The sequence below is a fragment of the Chaetodon trifascialis genome, chromosome 7 (assembly GCF_039877785.1).
Source record: "Chaetodon trifascialis isolate fChaTrf1 chromosome 7, fChaTrf1.hap1, whole genome shotgun sequence".
In the NCBI taxonomy this organism is placed as follows: domain Eukaryota; kingdom Metazoa; phylum Chordata; class Actinopteri; order Chaetodontiformes; family Chaetodontidae; genus Chaetodon; species Chaetodon trifascialis.
This window is the reverse complement of record NC_092062.1, coordinates 16,303,010-16,320,575: the sequence shown is the minus strand read 5'-3', so window position 1 is coordinate 16,320,575 and position 17,566 is coordinate 16,303,010. Positions and strand designations below refer to the sequence as shown.

Here is a 17,566-nt window from a genome sequence, read left to right as displayed (position 1 = left end):
AAAGTATCATTACCACACTGAAAATACTCCTCTACAAATAAAAGTACTGCATTTAAACCCTTATTTAAGTAAAAGTATGTATTACCAGTGAAATCTGCTGGTGGTTATGCAGAACAATATTCCATATATAGTATTTACTTCAATATTACTATGTATCATGTTTTTTGGATTATTATTACCGCTGCATTAATACGTGTGTTGTATTTTATTGGTGTAGATTTTTTAGGCTGCACAAATTTTACTTTATATGCTGTTTTGTACTTTTATTTACAGCAATGCATCATATTCTGTAAGATCATCATATGATTGTAGTGTCACCTTAAAGACTCAATTAAGGAACAGTAAACTTCAGTTTATCAGAAAAATCTAATTCAGAATCACCAAACTCTAGCTACATGGTAATTAGAAACCAAAGCTTTCAAATGTAGTGAAGAGTATAATATTTGCCTCTGAAATATTGTGGAGTAGCAGCATAAAGTAGCCTAATATACAATAGTAGAAATATTCACGTGAAGTACAAATAGGCTACGTTAAGTACAGTACTAGAGTAAACGTCAGCTCTCAACAGGTGGCAAATTATCCTACTGACTGTGTATGTAAAGAAAACTTTCCTGGCATCTGTTGTCTTTTTAACGCCACTGCTACTATACATCAGCTCTGGGTAACAGAATATTATCATTTATTGAAGCATATAGCATTTAAAAGACCCGATGCTCGTCTACATTCTACTTCAGCGGCTTTAAATGAAGTTAATCCTGAAGCATTTTCTGTCGTGACTTTTTACTCTTTAAAAAAGGGCTTGGTCAGATTTAAATAAGCTTTCATCATCACTCTCTCCATCACGCGCTCCCTCGCTGTATTGGTGAGAAAGGATGACGCGCGACTTGTACCTGCGAGGGCTGCGTGCGTTTTACGCCGGCCGGGCATGCGGCCTTGAGGGACGGATGATGGGGATGCGGATGCCATGGCAACAGGACGATTAGATCCAGACCTTTATATGCACATTTATTTATTTAATATGTCATTTGCATGCGCTGCGCGCCACTGTGGACGTGCCGGCTCGACTGCTGACTGTTGAGTCAGAGTGAGAAGTGAATTTCTGCTTTAAAATGGACTCCATCGGCTCTGAACAGTCTTTGAATGAGCAGCCACCTTAAACGCTCAACAAGTTGTTTTATTTTTTTAAGGAGGCTTTTGAATTCATCAGAGCGCATCTTGTAGCAGCTTGTTCTACTGAAATATAGAGAGTGGTCATCTGTCCTCGGTGCCATAAGTGGAAAGGACACCACCGTATCCTGGCTGAGGACACAATGTCATTGAAAGTGGGCAGAAGTGGGGGTAGATGGTAACGACTGCTGATGAGACACAAGATTTCGGGCGTCAGACTGTGAACACCTGACCAAGTTAATTCCGGCATCAGTTCTCTAAAACTGCTGTGCTGTAGAGCCGTTTTTCTCTCCTCTGGCTGTCTGAGCGCTTCAGTCAGTCGGCGCGCCTTCCATCACGATGCGTGCTTTTTCCGCTCGGATACTAAAAATGACAACGTGCTGCTGATTCCGGGAAAGCATGGGCTAGATTTGGGGTAAATTGGCTTGTTTCCACCGTCTTGTGTGTCCCTGTTGGTTTGTTTTCGGTGTGCGTGTCTCAATGAATCAGTGCGCCGCGGAGTGCGAGCGCCTATTATGTGCGTCCCTTATGTCCATTAACAACCCATCCCTCCTGACAGAGGATCAAGTGTCCTTGTCATTCATCCGCGGATGAATGTGCCCCACTCTGCCACCTTACCGCTCAAATCATCTCTTGGATAATGATATGTGTAGAAAATAGTAAAATTGGGTGAGCAGCCCTGCACAGAGGCTACAGACTGCACGGACAAGGCACCGACGGCCAATGAGCGGCGAGCTCCGTTATCTTCAAAAGACCGGGAATCCGGTGCCAATATGACCGGCGTCGGAGCGTTGAGGGCGGCTGTGGAGAGGAGAGGGAGGGCCTCGCGGAGAGAACAGCGTTTCAAGGACGAAGAAGGAGGAATGATACAGAAACATCTGTAAGGACAAACGAGACTCTTCAAGAAAAGAGGAAAAGTGAAGCTGCTGGCGTCACACCGGCAGGGCGAAGGATTTAACGTCTGGATTTCCAAGGGCACTGAGGTAAGCATGGCCACATCGGCGGAGAGAGGGCGGAGGTGTGAGCCGTCTCTTCCAGGAGAATGACTGGAGATACGGAGAGCACTTTTCCTTAGCTTCAATTTAACATTCAGATTGACATTGACTTTCTCACCTATGTAACCTAGACACGTCGGTCACACTAAACAATAGTTTTTCTGAAGGGGCGGGAGTTACAGGTTATATTCACCCTCCCCTCACCCCCCTTCTCTTCCCTGAGCTGGGATGGATGGGGTGGCTGGAGGTGTGGGTACCCCCAGTAGCGCCGGGGGGTCTGGGGGTGACAGCCTCTCCAGACGTAATGGAGGGGACTCAAAGCGGCGCAGTAAGGGCAGCCTGACCTCCCCAGGCTACAGGCTGTCCCAGGCCTCACTGGAAGGGGAGAGGGGCTCTTTTGGGGCAGACAGCACTTCCTTGGGTGGACGCGGTCGCCGGCTCTCCATCATGAGCTCCTCCACCAGGGACGGCCTTCCCTTCCGCACAGCAGGCACCCCGACTACACCGGTGCCTCTGCCACCTCCTCCGCCCTCCTCTTCTGCCACAGCACACCCTCCTCCACGCTCAGTGGGCTTTGCCTCGTCCCGGGCCGCCCTGGCCTCCACTTCCTCCACCGGTACAGGAGTGATGGTTGTGGCCACCGGCCTCGAGACCACCACCACCACGACCTGCAACACCACTGCAGCAGGGACCCCAGAAATGGTGGGTCAGTTTGGACTGGGCGGATTTGGCATGGGGCTGGATGGGGAGGACTACAGCACCTCCAACCAGAGCACCTTCATCCAGAGACAGTTTGGAGCCATGCTTCAGCCCGGGGTCAACAAGTTCAGCCTGCGCATGTTTGGATCCCACAAAGCTGTGGCCCTGGAGCAGGAAAGACTGAAATCAGCAGGGGCGTGGATCATACACCCTTACAGTGACTTCAGGTATGGAGTCACACACACACACACACACACACACACAAAAAAAAAAAAAAAAAAAAAAAAACAGCATCCGCAGCATGAAGCTATTACTGATGCTGGTTTGTAAAGTAAATGCCACTTGTAGCCCACAAAGGAAACATAACGTTCTTTTGGTAGATTCATGGATCAAAGCAAGTTGCAATTGTGCTCACATTAGCAAGCACACTTGAAGCATAATGATGGACACTTAAGTAGAGGGAGGATCAGGGAAAGAGAAACAGATCGTACATTCAACCGCCGCTTCAGTTGTTAACAGGAGAAATGGGGAGGAGGACAACAGGGAGGAGAGAGAGAGAGACATGCAGGAGGCTAAATATATGTTGGTGGGGATGCAACAGAATGTATAGGGAGTAATGTGAGGGTTAGAGTGGATGCTTTGGGAGTCTCTGGAGGAAACAGGGCATACAGGCAGAGGATGGGAAAGGCTGAAAAGGCACAATGATAAGAGGAGAGTTGATGCAAAATCCTTGGGGGCACGATGAAGCCAGAGGGAGAGGTGTTTATGGAAAGGGCAGTGTGTAGGTGACAATGCCTCGAGGATAGGCACCATGTAGCAGTGGCAGGTCTCCGTTTGTAAAGTGGTGAGAATAAATAGGCTGATTGTAGCCTGCTGTTTCCAGAAGAAATAGTTTCACAGTTAGAGGGACACAAAGGTGAGGAGATGCAAATTAGCAGGACAAATTTAGCCAAGAGGTGTTCAGGCTGATCAGGGAGCAGTGAGAGATGCCTTCCATGTCAATTAAGCAAAATGTTAAGTACGTTTTCATGTGAACAGTGGATGAACTCAGCACAGCACCCCCTGCTGGTGACTTCGTGCAAAGGTCTGTCCTCTCAACCGAGTAGAATCAATGACTCCAGAGGTGAAAATGACTGTTGAAGCTGTTTATTGTTGATTTTCCTTCTTTCTCATGGTTAATGTTCCTCTTGCCCCCTTTTTAAAATTTTCTTTGAATGGAAGTGAGTACAGGAGGGAAATTTTGTGAACGTCTGCCTTAAACAAACAAGGCCAAATTGCATGCACTCTCACATAATTGTAATATGTCACATTGTGGACAGGCTAAGCATCCTTGGACGTGCTGGTCATTGACTTGATAGAGACTTTGCATAAACACACTCCTTAAACATACAGGTGGACAGCAGAGGGTGGGACAGCATTCATAATCTCCAGACAGACTGCAGCAACAATGGATGACTTGATCCCCAAGGCTCCTGGCCCATTTTTGTCTCATCACACACAAACATACATACACACACATACATACACACCCTAAATCATTTTGTATTGTCTGTCATTTGATGATCACTCACAAGTGCTGCTTATGAGTCTTGTCACAGGAGATCCGGTGAATGAGGTCAGTGAGGGGCGGAGGGAAGGATGGATGAAGGGGTGTGGATGGATGGATAGCCCACTGGATCTCAGTCCCTCCTACACTTTATTGATATTCATGCAAGATATCTAATGATGTTAATAGTCCTAATTATCCTGTCGGACAATCACAATTGAATTCTGATAAATTATGTATGACATCCTTAAATTATGCAAGTTGAATGTGCATTATGCATAATTCAGTCATCTAACTTTTCAGTTAAGTACCTGTAGTCTAGAGTGACGTCTGAAGAGGAACTTTGTGAGGCCACAGCGAGAAAGGAAAAGGAAAGGCAGATTACTCTAAAGCCCCCTTCATGTGTTTTTGCGGTGCTGACCTTGAGCACATGAGCCTGTGTGTGTGAACTTGCAGCAATATGTACTCGTGTGTGTGTGTGTGTGTGGTCTGTCGTTATTGAGTCTGCTGATAAGCTCTCACACCCTTCCCCTCATTAAGAAAAGATGTGTTGCTGCTGCACCTGTAGAATACTTAACGAGACGCAGAAGAAGTGAAGACAGTTCATGCTCTGGAAGTGGAAGACAGGGGATAAAACAGGAAGACGGGCGGCTTGGCTGTCAGTACAGATGAGCCATGCTGAAACAGGGTTGGTGGCAGTACACATATAGTAACCGAGATTTATTATATAATAGCCAGTTGCTGTTGTGCTTGTTTGTCTGTAGCTCTGGCAGGATGATGGGTGGAAACTTGCTCAGAACTGACATCTGGCCAACCGTGAACAGGGAGCCAATCAGAGGCTGCTCAGGAGACACTTGGCCTCAATTACAGTAGAATTAGTGTTTGATTTGACAACAGCTGAGCAGGTAGATGCAGGTCAGTTCTCCTCCAGCACCTGTTCGTGTTCAAAATAGCATACTGATGAGGTTGTGGAGAACAGCCTTGATTGCATTTGCGATTCCTTTTTGTGTGTGAGAGGGACTGTGTGTGTGTGTGTGTGTGTGTGTGTGTGTGTGTGTGTGTGTGTGTGTGTGTGTGTGTGTGTGTGTGTGTGTGTGTGTGCATTTCATGAGTACACACTAGTACGCAGACATGTGGACCTGCATGAACCACGGACAATAGTGTTGCATCAGTCCACACTTGGAGATCAGAATCCAGGCCCTGTCAGGTATTTACCCCAACATGAAGACCCTTCCCATTGCTTTTAGTTTGGATCTGACGTCTTCTCTTGTCTGTTTGGTTGTCCTCAGTTGTTTGAGCTCAACCCAGCTGCCACATCTGAGAGACTACAGCAAAATCTAGTGCACAGACGCTGATTAATGTGCAGTGACATGTTCAATGTCATCTGTTACGTTACTCTGCAAACTAAAACGTCATTGCTGCATTCTGCACTGAACAGTGCATATCATAGTGTTTGTATGCATGCATATATACACAAAAAGACATTTATCTAAAGGATAATGTACTATATAGGAGGATGGTGGTAAGTACTCAGATCCTTTACTTAAGTTAAAGTACAACAGTGTACAAATACTCCATTACAAGTAAAAAGGCTTCATTTAAATGCTGCTTAAGTAAAACTAAAGGATTACCAGCAAAATGTACTCAAAGTATAAAAGTAAAAGTTCTTCAGTGTCAATAATATATCATTATAAATAATGTTATTAGATCATTAATAGTCATGCATCAATGCATAGGTAGCATTTAACTGTTGTATCTGGTTGAGATGGAGCTAGTTTTAGCTACTTTATAAATAGGTAAGTAGTTTAGGTCAGCCTGAGATGAAGTTATGCAACAGATATTTGTAGAAATGTTTTTTAATGGATTTTTCTCTAATCTTTGCTTTCTTTGGTGCTATAAAGGATATTCAAACAGGTATATAAAATGAAACCATCTGGAAAGTTTAGAGGGGAAATGTGTCTTTATAGTAGAAGTGTGACAAGGAGCTTCAGCTGCTCTGTGAAAGCCATTAAGTTTGAGTCTTTGTATGTTTTTATATGTTTTCTATGAAAATCTTAAACTGCAAAGTAACTAGTGACTATAGCAGTCAGATAAACGTTGTGTCATGTTATGGACTAAAATGTACAATGTTTCCTTTGAAATGTAGAATTATAAAGTAGCATAAAATTTAAATACTCATGTAAAGTCTAAGTACCTCAAAACTAGGTACAATGCTTGTTTTCATTGTCCATTACTCTACTAATGTTTTCTCTAATCAGTCTGGTCTATAAAGTGTCAGTAAATAGTTATCCATAACCCAAAGATATTCAATTTAATATTACATGTTTCTGTGGGAGCCAAATCTGAGAGTCTATAGAGACGTTTGGCGTTTTTTCAGGTCATGTCCTCTCTTAGAACATTAAATATTAGCGTAAAAGACTCTATTTGGATAATATTTTGGATAGCACTGACAGCCACAGTGATGTGATTTACAGACTTTTCGAATTCGAATCAGAGTTAACCAAGCATGTCCTCAAGGTCAGGGATAAATTTCCAGCCTCATCACAACAGCTACAGAATAACTGTGCTCTGTTGCTGTAAATAAACCCTGTATTTATTGCCAGTGATTATGAAGTGATACGTCTGTCAGCATAAGTGACAAAGTCAGAGAGTAGTGTGTGTGTCTGTGTAGCAGAGTGATGACTCATACTTCATCTTCATCAGTCTTGTGGTAGCGTCACACCATGAGGTTGTGTTACTAAATTAGCGCTCAATAGCAATCGACCACAGAGCTCTGAGTGAATTCAAACTCACACAAAGAGAGCGTGTGTAAAGAGGAGGAGAGAGGCTGCAAGAAGGAGCGAGTCGTTGATGTGAGTGAAGGTGATGGATAAAAGGATTAGGAGGAAGAAGACAGAAAGATGACAGGAATCATCTCCAGATGATTGCATCGCCTCTTCTGTCATACTTCAATCATTTGTAGTGACTGATTCCCCCTAGTTTTATGAGAAGAGAGGGCTACGTCATCCAGTAATACCCTCAGCATGAAATACAGATTGGTGAAGCCTCCCAAGGTTACTGATCATTTGCCTCCCTCTCTGTCTGCCTTTCTTTCTCAGTTGTTGCATTTGCAAAGGATGAAACTGTCTTAAGGGAAATGTTTATATGTACCACTCCCGAACTTGGAAAAGACCACAGGGAAGAATATATTTAGAAATGAGACATAAAAGGATTAACTGTAAGAAAATATGGTGCTGGTGGCAGGAGAAGAGAAAGACTAGCGTGTCAGATTAGAATTATCCTTTAAAGGGCCACTTACTGAGTAATGGAGAATTACTCAGCTGGTAAAAACTGCTGGATTATGTTTTCAAGGTTATCTCAGGTTGGGCTTCAGAGAAAACGGGCGACACACTGGAGGTCTGGAGTTTGAAAGATGAGGGCAATTAACAGGCAGGGTCTAATTAAAAGACATTTTCCATATGTATTATGGGATTTGTAGGATCCAGTATCTTTGGAGCTTGACAACACACTAGACTCTAAAAGTCAGCATATCTCAGCCCCTGTTGTTTTAGCATTTCATTTCTTGATCTGTCTCTCACAGCTTTATGTCAAGTTTGATACTGAATTGCAGTAGTAATATCATTTTTCAGGTTGAAAACATATAAAGCATAAAAGCACAGTTGTTACTAATAACATTAATGATGCTTTGTTGTATTCAACATATACTACAAACTAATCGTACACTGTATGTATAACATATTTTTTGCAGTTAGTATACAAATAAATCAATATACTTTACAATTTGTTTTTCTGTTGCACCACTACCCATGATGTATTTATTTTTTCCAGCACTGAGCAGCATTTCCTTTGCGCATTGTATTATAGCATTTTGTCACTTTTTTAGTGTGAACATGCTACATGCTGTTAAACACCTGCTCTGAATTAGCATGTAGTAAAGATTTGGGACATGCCAGATGACAGTATCAGCACAACCTCATATTCACATAACTACAAAAAACAGTGAAAAACAGTTGAACAACACTGTCTTTTCTGTCTAGATTCTACTGGGACCTGTTGATGTTAATGTTGATGATGGGGAACTTAATCATCCTGCCAGTGGGCATCACTTTCTTTAGAGACGAGAACACCCCATCATGGATCATCTTCAATGTGGTCTCAGACACTCTCTTCATGGTCGACTTGGTTCTTAACTTCAGGACCGGCATCATCAAGGAAGACAACACTGAGATACTGCTGGACCCCAGGTCAGTGGAAGTATTTCTGTGTTGTGTATTAGTCTTATATGTCAAGGGTGGTCACTGCTTATGTGTAGAGGCTAGAATATCAATACAGCAGCTCTGTCACCATGAATTTAAATGGGCTCTTCTGGCCATCTGCTGGGTTTGTGTTCAGAAAATCCATGTATGAGAAGCCGACATGCAGCCAGTGGCAGAGCTTTGTTCACGTTCCAGTTCTGTTCATGCTGAATATTGATGAGAATCATTTTATGCCAGCCCAGTGTTGGAATCACCTCCTCAAAGCTTGATAGCCAAATTATGAATGTCACCACTCTACCATCCTACTCTAACTCAGGGCGATCCGCCAGAATTACCTGAAGAGCTGGTTCCTCGTGGACTTTGTGTCATCCATCCCAGTGGACTACATCTTCCTGATGGTGGACAGTCTCGACTCAGAGGTCTACAGGACAGCCAGGGCCCTGCGCATCGTCCGCTTCACCAAAATCCTGAGCCTGCTTCGATTGCTCCGCCTGTCTAGACTCATCCGTTACATCCATCAGTGGGAGGAGGTGAGAAACACAGACTTGGAAAGTGGCTGGACACAGTCAAAGGGAAAGATATTTGTGTGAGAGCAGTAGTTCAAAGCTCATTTAATATGTGAGGTATGACTCATCACAAGCAGAATAGAGTATAAAAAAACATTTTTGTGAAAACCTCGTTTGCTCTTACCACCTATTAGCATTACTCTTTCCCTCTGCTCCTCCTCAGATCTTCCATATGACCTATGACCTTGCCAGTGCTATGGTGAGGATAGTTAATCTGATTGGGATGATGTTGCTTCTGTGCCACTGGGATGGCTGTCTTCAGTTCCTGGTCCCCATGCTGCAGGACTTCCCTCCTGACTGCTGGGTTTCCAAGAACCTGATGGTGGTGAGTCTCTAACCAGCCTCTGCACGTATGTGGGTGTTATTTTTAATACCCTTCAGTGAATGGTTTTATTGTGCAGAGAACAAAAAAAAAGACGTGCCATTCAGCTGAATGAAACACACAGAGCTCTATCTCAGCTTGTTTGAACAGTGAGCAAAATATTTATTTCAGATGAATGCAAATCAGAGATTCAGAAAGGCTCGGCTTTGGATTATCTGTGTGTGTGCAGAGTGAGGGTGTTTATCAGCTCTGACAATGTTTGCTCCTTATCTGTGTTAATTGGCTTGTGCAGCAACATGTCCAGTTGGAATAAGATTGACTCTCATCATCACCAAAATAAAAAGATTTTCCAATTAAAAACCTCAACAGAGGTTCAGATGGAGGTGTGAGTGCACGCAAACAGTCGAAGGCCTTGGGACCTGCTGGAGATTTCGTCACGTGTGTGCAGGCGTACGGACGTGGACGCAGATGAATGCACAGATACACAGCTGTATGAATAGCTGACTCATATCTCATCAGTTGCCTGGGAGACTGTTGCTAAGCAGACCGATGCTGGGATTTTCCCCTGAGAAAGTCCCCTCATCCGTTGGACCATTAACATCTTAGTATAATTGGACTCACACACAAACTAAAACAGAAGGGCACACTCACAAACATAGTCTAGTCTTTTTATTTGTATTCCTTAGGACATTTCTTAAATAATGTATAATGAGTGCCTTTTTATTGTCTGTGTGGTTTTGTGCATTCTGCAGCCACACTGTTTTGAAGTAGAGTGTGCTTTGACAGTTAAAGTGCTCTGCAGTTACATCTTATGATCTCAGCTGTGCTCAGCCAAGTGCTTTGGCTGAGCACCTCTGAGGGGAAAAACGCTCCTGTAACCCAACTAAAATAAGAACAGTTCAATATTGCAGCGCCTTCTAATTAACACTTGTTTTACTCCTCCTGTCACCCTCTCTGTCTGTCTCCCACTCACAGAATGACACATGGGGGGTGCAGTACTCCTATGCTCTGTTCAAAGCCATGAGCCACATGTTGTGTATCGGGTACGGTGCCCAGGCTCCAGAAGGGATGACTGATGTGTGGCTCACCATGCTCAGTATGATCGTAGGTGCCACCTGCTATGCCATGTTCATCGGCCATGCCACTGCCCTCATCCAATCACTGGACTCCTCACGACGACAGTACCAGGAAAAGGTGGAACATGACACTCATCCATCTGTTACTCCACCCTTCTGACCGACTGTATTTTTTATAGTTTACCCATTAAACTTGATTCAATCAATTTATGTCCGGGGCTGCAATTAACATATATATATATATTATAATTTTCATTATAAATGAAGCTGTGCGCTGTACTTTCCATTAATCAATCTCTTAGTTTATAATATATCGGCTATAATCAGTAAGAAATGACCATCACACGTTCCCAGAGCCAAACATGCCCAATCAACAATATATTGTATAGTACATAGTATATAGTACACACGTGTGTGTGTGTGTGTGTGTGTGTGTGTGTGTGTGTGTGTGTGTGTGTATACATATATATATATATATATATAGGCTGTGTTCAAAATCACTCGTGTTTACTAATGTATTGAGTGCACTTACTGTCTGCAATTTTATTTGAGTGTCTTAATATATAGACTGTAACAGTAGTTTCCCATAATGGACAGGAAGTGTACGTGGCATGAACACTGTTACAACACCTGTCAGTGAGTGAGTGGTGATGATATATCCAATAAGTGTCTAAAATCTTAATTTTCTAGTCAACAGTGAGTATCTATTATACTGTATATGGAGTAGTTAAAGAGTGAATGAGGGAGTGATTTTTCATGCGGTCATAGATATGTGTCAAGAAGGTTGGGAACCAGTGCACTACTAAATATTTCTTTTAAAGTGAATGTGCTGCATGTTAGTTTGCAGATCCCTGACCTGTGCATGCGTGTGTTTCTATGTTATCGCAGTACAAGCAGGTGGAGCAGTACATGTCATTCCATAAACTTCCAGCAGATGTTCGGCAGAAGATCCATGAGTACTATGAGCACCGCTTCCAGGGGAAAATGTTTGACGAGGAGAACATCCTGGGAGAACTCAGCGAGCCACTTAAAGAGGTAATAAATTCACAAACACCTATACTGACAAACCAGAAACGTTCTGTTCCCCAACAAGTCTCTCTTCCTTCCCTTCTCTCTTTATCTCTCCATTTGTCTAGGAGATCGTCAGCTTTAACTGCCGCAGCCTGGTGGCCAACATGCCGCTGTTCGCCAATGCTGATCCCAACTTTGTGACGGCCGTACTCACCAAGCTTCGTTTTGAAGTGTTTCAGCCTTCAGACTTCATCATCCGCGAGGGCACAGTTGGACGGAAGATGTACTTCATCCAACATGGACGAGTCAGTGTGCTGACCCGTGGCAACAAGGAAACCAAGCTGAGCGATGGGTCTTACTTTGGAGGTGAGAACATGCAGAGTTGTCTGCATCATTCAAGTAGCATAGAAAGGTACATAAAGTAAAGGTGATGGTGATTCATGCTTGTGCATGTACATACTTGAGGGTTGATTTATCTCACTGCCTATTCTCTTTTCCTCTTTTCTCTTCCTTCTGTTATCTCTCTTCCCACATGCAGAGATCTGTTTGTTGACCCGTGGACGGAGGACAGCCAGTGTCCGTGCAGATACATATTGCCGTCTGTACTCTCTTAGCGTGGACAGCTTTAACGAGGTGCTGGAGGAACACCCAATGATGCGGCGTGCCTTTGAAACTGTCGCTGTTGACCGATTGGACCGTATCGGTAAACTGTGGATGTCTGTTTGGCTCATACATTTCTCTCACCATCTTGCTGTTTTCCATTCGGCTGTTAATTCTACAACGACCTTGCAAAACATTTGCAGTTTAGCATCTAATTCTGCTAAATGTCATAGGCTCTTTATCCTCAGCTGGAAGGTCAAAACTCATCTTCGAAAACAGGCTGAAAGAAGTAAAAGCTAATAAAGGATATCCAGTGTCCTCGGTGAAGAATAGAAAAACCTTGAGGCTATAATCTCAGATGTCTTTTCTGTGTTCAGTAGACAACATTGCCTTTCACAAGTAAACATTGTTATATTTGCTCTCTTCTTTATCCTCTCCAGGCAGGAAAAACTCAATGCTCCTGCGGAAGTCATCCCAGGGTGGTTCTCTCGGGGGAAGTATGGGTCGTGGTGGAGGCCGGGGTGGAGGGGGTCCAGGAGCCGGAGGGAGCCTGGCAGCAGGCAGCCTGGGTTCCTGTGACAGCATGCTGGTACAGCAGATTGTCAAACACGACAGCATGCCGGCCATGCAGGATGCCATTGCGGCCGCTGCTGCAGGAAGAGGTGGAGTCATGGGAGGAAGTGGCACAGTGTCTCCTCGGCCACGCCCGGTCATCTGGGCTCCGCTGGTTCACGCCCCCCTGCAGACTGCAGCTGCCACCAGTAATGTAGCCATCGCCCTCATGCACCAGCAGCAGCAACAGCAGCAGCAGCTCCAGCAGTTGCAGCAGCAGCATGCACTTGGAGGTGCTTTCTTCCTTCCCTCTCCTCTTGTCTCTCCCTCCCCCTCCTCCTCTTTCCCTCTGTCTCCTCCTCGCCCTCCTGTGCTACAGCCCCTCCGCCCCTCTGTGAGCTCTCTCATCGGGATGATGGCGATGGGAGGGATGGGTGGTTTGTCTCCCAGGGGTGGATTTCCTGCCTCCCCCTCGACCATGGGCCCTCCTGGTGGAGTGACATCGCCCCCTATTGCTAAAACTCCCACACCAGCCTCCTCTATCCCGACTTCTGTCCAACAAGGAAGGACTCTTCATTACAGCCTCCGCCTCCAGGCTGATCATCCCTCAGTGATTGCTGGATCTCTTGGAACCCCAACAGGTGGAGGGCCACCAACTCCAACCCTCCACAAGGTACCAACCACCAATCCCCCTGCTGCTTCTAGTGCCCCGCCAGATGGAAACACTTCTGTGACAGGCCAGCAGGGAGCAAAAGAAGCTCTCTTACGTCATGGAGGAACCAGTTCTCAGGGTCTGCCAGCATTGGGCAGACTCACCCAGGAGGCCAGGCTGCTGTCGGCCTCGCAGCCCACCCTGCCTCACCGCTCCTGGGCTGGAGTGCAGCCTCACCCTCCTCTCCACCGAAAGGCCTCTGGTGGTAATTTGTTGGCAACTCCTTTCCTGGCAGGGCAGTTAGCCAGGGGAAGCAGTGCGGGCATACTGACCTCTAACACTCTAATGCAGCCGGTGACAAATACACCGTTTAGTGCACAAACACAAGCACAAGCCACAGTCCCTGTGCAGCCCACAGCCACATACACACAATCTGCCCCTCACTCAGCCTCTGTACCCACATCTACAGCTGCACACATGCCTTCTGCAGCTGCTTTTCCATCTTCCTCCCCGCCAAAGCAGACCCCGCTCTCCTCTGCCACCCCTTCACCTGCACCCACCCCCTCATCTCCTACATCTATACTCTCCCAGCCTCCTCGTCCTAAGCCAGTCCCAATGACCTCCTCTCTCTCCTCCTCTCGCTCCTCTTCTCCACCTCCCTGCTCCACCCCTCCTTCAGCAGGAACACACCCGCTGCCGCTCACATCAACTCCTCGTCCCAAACCGATCCCAACTTCATCTCCCCGCTCTTCCTCTCCCTCTCCCTCCTCCACACCACCTCCATCTTCTGTTTCTACCCCTGTTCCACTACCTCAAACTTATGGGCCCAAGTCATCTCTTACCTCTTCTTCTCCCCCTTCCTCCTTGGTCACCTCTTGTCCACCGCGTCCCCAGAGCCCCCGCGCCAAGGTATCCAAGACACCTCCTTCTGCTTCTCCATTGTCTGGCGCCAGCCCAGCTCCAACTCCAATCCCTTCTCCAATACCGACTCCCACTCAGACTACCCGCACCCGCTCTTCTACCCCCTCCCAAACACCTACACTCACACCTGTTGTTACTCCTACCCAGACTCTTACCCCTTTGCCTTCCCCCTCTCCTGTCCCTATTACATCTGGACCTTCCCGAAGTAAATCCCAGAGTCCAACCCCTTGTCTCCAGCCTTCTGTCTCCTGCTCAGCCCGAGGCCCCACCTCAAGCCAGGTCCCAAAACAGGCCTCACCTCTAACCCCTACTCAAACTGCATCTCCTTCCCCAACACCAGCTAGCACTAGCTCTCCAACTAAAGTAACCTTCTCAGTTCATCCTGTAAAACAAGCCCCTCCTGTTGTTACTCCAAGCCCCACATCAGCCTCTGGTCATTCCACCAAACCAACCCCAGCGACAACCCTATCCTCAGCAACTTTATGCCCAAACCCGAGCTCCACTAACCCTTCCTCTCTTACTACCGCCTCTCCTAGCATCCAGTCTGCCTCTGCTCACCCCCCAAAACAAATGCCAACCACTGCAACTACCACCCATCCCTCAAACCTCAATACACCCTCTACCACTGCCCAGACCTCTCAGGCATCCACCACTACACCTGCCCAGTCAGCACATGCAGCTGCCCCTGCCAACACCACCTCCCCTAAAGGTGGGAAAAAGGACCCTCAACTGCCACTTGCCAGAAAAGACTCAGAGGGACTAAGACACAAACTGCCTGCCAACATGTAAGAAAGAAGACAATAAATCTCAAAGGATATTGGGCTTGTGGCTGCTGCTGAAGGTCAGAGCCATGGATGCACATAATTGTGTCGGAGTTGGCACCAGATGCCCAATGACCTCATGTGGACAGGTACATCTCTTTTGCATTCACTCTAGGATGTGATTGTCTTAGAACATCAGGTGTTCATGTGACTCTCAACCAAGCCACTGGTCAAGGAGAAAGACTGTATGGGTCCATTGAGTGGTTGGTGCAGACAATGGTAGAGTCTAAAAAACATCCAAATGTATACATACATATCTGTGTTAGTGATTGTTGGAGCAAGCAGGGGAGCTGAAGTGGAAACAGTAAAATGGGATGGAAGCAATAGATGAGCATCAGGAAAAAAAAAGAAATATATGTGAAAAGTCTCCATTTTCTTGACAATGGAAACAGCAATACATGTGAAGCATTTGAGACTCTCTTAATGTGACAGGAACTGACCTTGACAATACAATAAATGTGAGAAAACAATACTTTTTCTGCTGTTGGGAGGAAAGTCTTTTGTGATGTCAGTTTCAGACGCAGGCAATAGAGCAGATATTTCCTGGTTTCCAGCTCCAACTCCCTCTTGCTTCCCATTCTGCACCAAAGTGTAATATTTTCTCATCAGAATAATAATAATACTTATAAGGATATAGCGTTTAAAAAACACTGTAAGGTCGATACTCATATGAATTTGAATAATTAGGAGCAGTCCACTGGTAGTTTTGTTGTCGCAGGTGTTTGGTGTTTGGTTTTTGAACAGAGACAAAACTTTGAAACATACATGTTCTCTCTGACAAGTTCTGTAAATTGTGTTTTTTGTGTGACGCACAATACTCCTCTGCTGTACACTGTGGCTCACTTGATTTTGTTTCACCCGGCTCCCTGTACTGTAAATACGTGCTTCTCTGTGGGTCTGTTGTATGCTTCTTCACACCATAGTCTTTCATCTCATGTCTGTCTCATCGCCTTTCATCTGATTTCATAGTTCTGGTCGCTAACTGTTTCTCTGAGGCTCACAGAGTCCATCCATTTATCTCGGTTTGCCCGACACTTTGCTCTTTGCTGCCATCAGCCTCCTGTTCAATTGCTCCTCCTTCTGTCGCCCTGCGATACTGTTTCAGCACCATTTCCAGTGATGTTTGATGTTTTGTGTGGGTAGCAACAAGGCAGTTCTGTCTTAACCCCTGATACCATGTTGCCTAGACTATATATTAAAGGACCAAATGTTTTATTTTTTATTTATCACAGCTTTAGCTTTTGAAGAGAAAAAAATAGCTAATAATGCTGTCAAGATGATAATATTGAGTGTGGTGTTGAAGGTGATGATTATGATTTTGATGCTGATGATGTTATTGACAACCATCATGATGATGATGATGATGATGATGATGATGATGATGGTGTATATCTGGATGTAAGAATAAAGGGAATTTAGATATCATCTTGTTGACTGTGTCAACTATGAGCTCATTTGTGTGCTTGCATGTGTTTTTCTGTACACATGTAAATACATATGTACACGTACACAATACGTTGTATACATGTATACATGTACACAACATGTATATTTAAAATACTGTTACATGAATGGCTGTGAGCACCAGAAATAAACCTGAAAAAGCTGAAATAAAACCAAAATGAACCACTATGAATCATTGGGAAAAATATTCACATCCTTAAGTAGTACAACACACATTTTCTTTTCTCTAATCTTTTCTCAATCTCAGACATTTAGAGGAGAAATATGTTTCCTGAAACATGACAAGGGTCCCCAACTACACACAAGCTTATCATATGTTTGTGACAACAAAATCTCAAAAACAACTAGTAAATAAAGCTGTCAAATACATGCAACATTTCCCGTCAAGAAGTGAAGAAGTAAAAACTCGAAGAAAATACTCGAAAGTACATCAAAATTCTACATAAGCACAGTATTTGACCGTTTACTTTCCACTGCTGCTACTAGGCTGGTGTGGGATTTTTCATTTGAGTGAAGCAATCCTTTAATTTGCATGTTTCATTTTACTTCAGCATGCTGAGCACCATTTGAGATTCCACTTGGACATGATCACTCTGGTGGCTCAGATTTCTATTCTTTAGTGATCTCTCAGAAACTGAGATTTGATAAGTTTGATAAATCAATTTCAGCACTGTGTTAAAATACCGTCTTGTGTGAGTGACTAGTCAAATGGTTAAGAACTGTTTGCACTGCTTCAGCCTCCCGGCCCCAGCTCTCCTGCTGCTCCTGGATCCCCAACCCTAATCCTGTACCTCTCAGCAGAGGGCAGACACACTCACATCCAAGGGTAAGCTTGTGAATGTAGAGACACTTAAATCTCTTCCACTCTTGAGTGGAAATAAATGTCTGCCCTCCTGAGGCCAGATTACAGTCTCACTG

General features: G+C 44.9%; 1 protein-coding gene across 1 annotated transcript; it reads left to right on the top strand.

Moving 5' to 3' along the window:
* Nucleotides 1-1,092: 1,092 nt before the first annotated feature.
* On the top strand, nt 1,093-16,609 carry LOC139334283 (potassium/sodium hyperpolarization-activated cyclic nucleotide-gated channel 2-like). Its single transcript, XM_070967080.1, has 9 exons — nt 1,093-3,088; nt 8,445-8,651; nt 8,980-9,193; nt 9,393-9,554; nt 10,527-10,745; nt 11,516-11,662; nt 11,764-12,004; nt 12,177-12,341; nt 12,679-16,609. Exons 1-9 carry the CDS (start codon nt 2,391-2,393, stop codon nt 15,150-15,152), a joined length of 4,527 nt encoding a protein of 1,508 aa, XP_070823181.1. The 5' UTR covers nt 1,093-2,390; the 3' UTR covers nt 15,153-16,609.
* Nucleotides 16,610-17,566: the final 957 nt, after the last annotated feature.

Coding starts and splice junctions, on each gene's coding strand:
- LOC139334283 (XM_070967080.1), top strand. CDS start 2,391: ATGGATGGGGTGGCTGGAGGTGTGGGTACCCCCAGTAGCGCCGGGGGG. Junction 8,652..8,979: donor GAGATACTGCTGGACCCCAG/GTCAGTGGAAGT, acceptor ACTCTAACTCAG/GGCGATCCGCCAGAATTACC. Junction 12,005..12,176: donor CGATGGGTCTTACTTTGGAG/GTGAGAACATGC, acceptor TCCCACATGCAG/AGATCTGTTTGTTGACCCGT.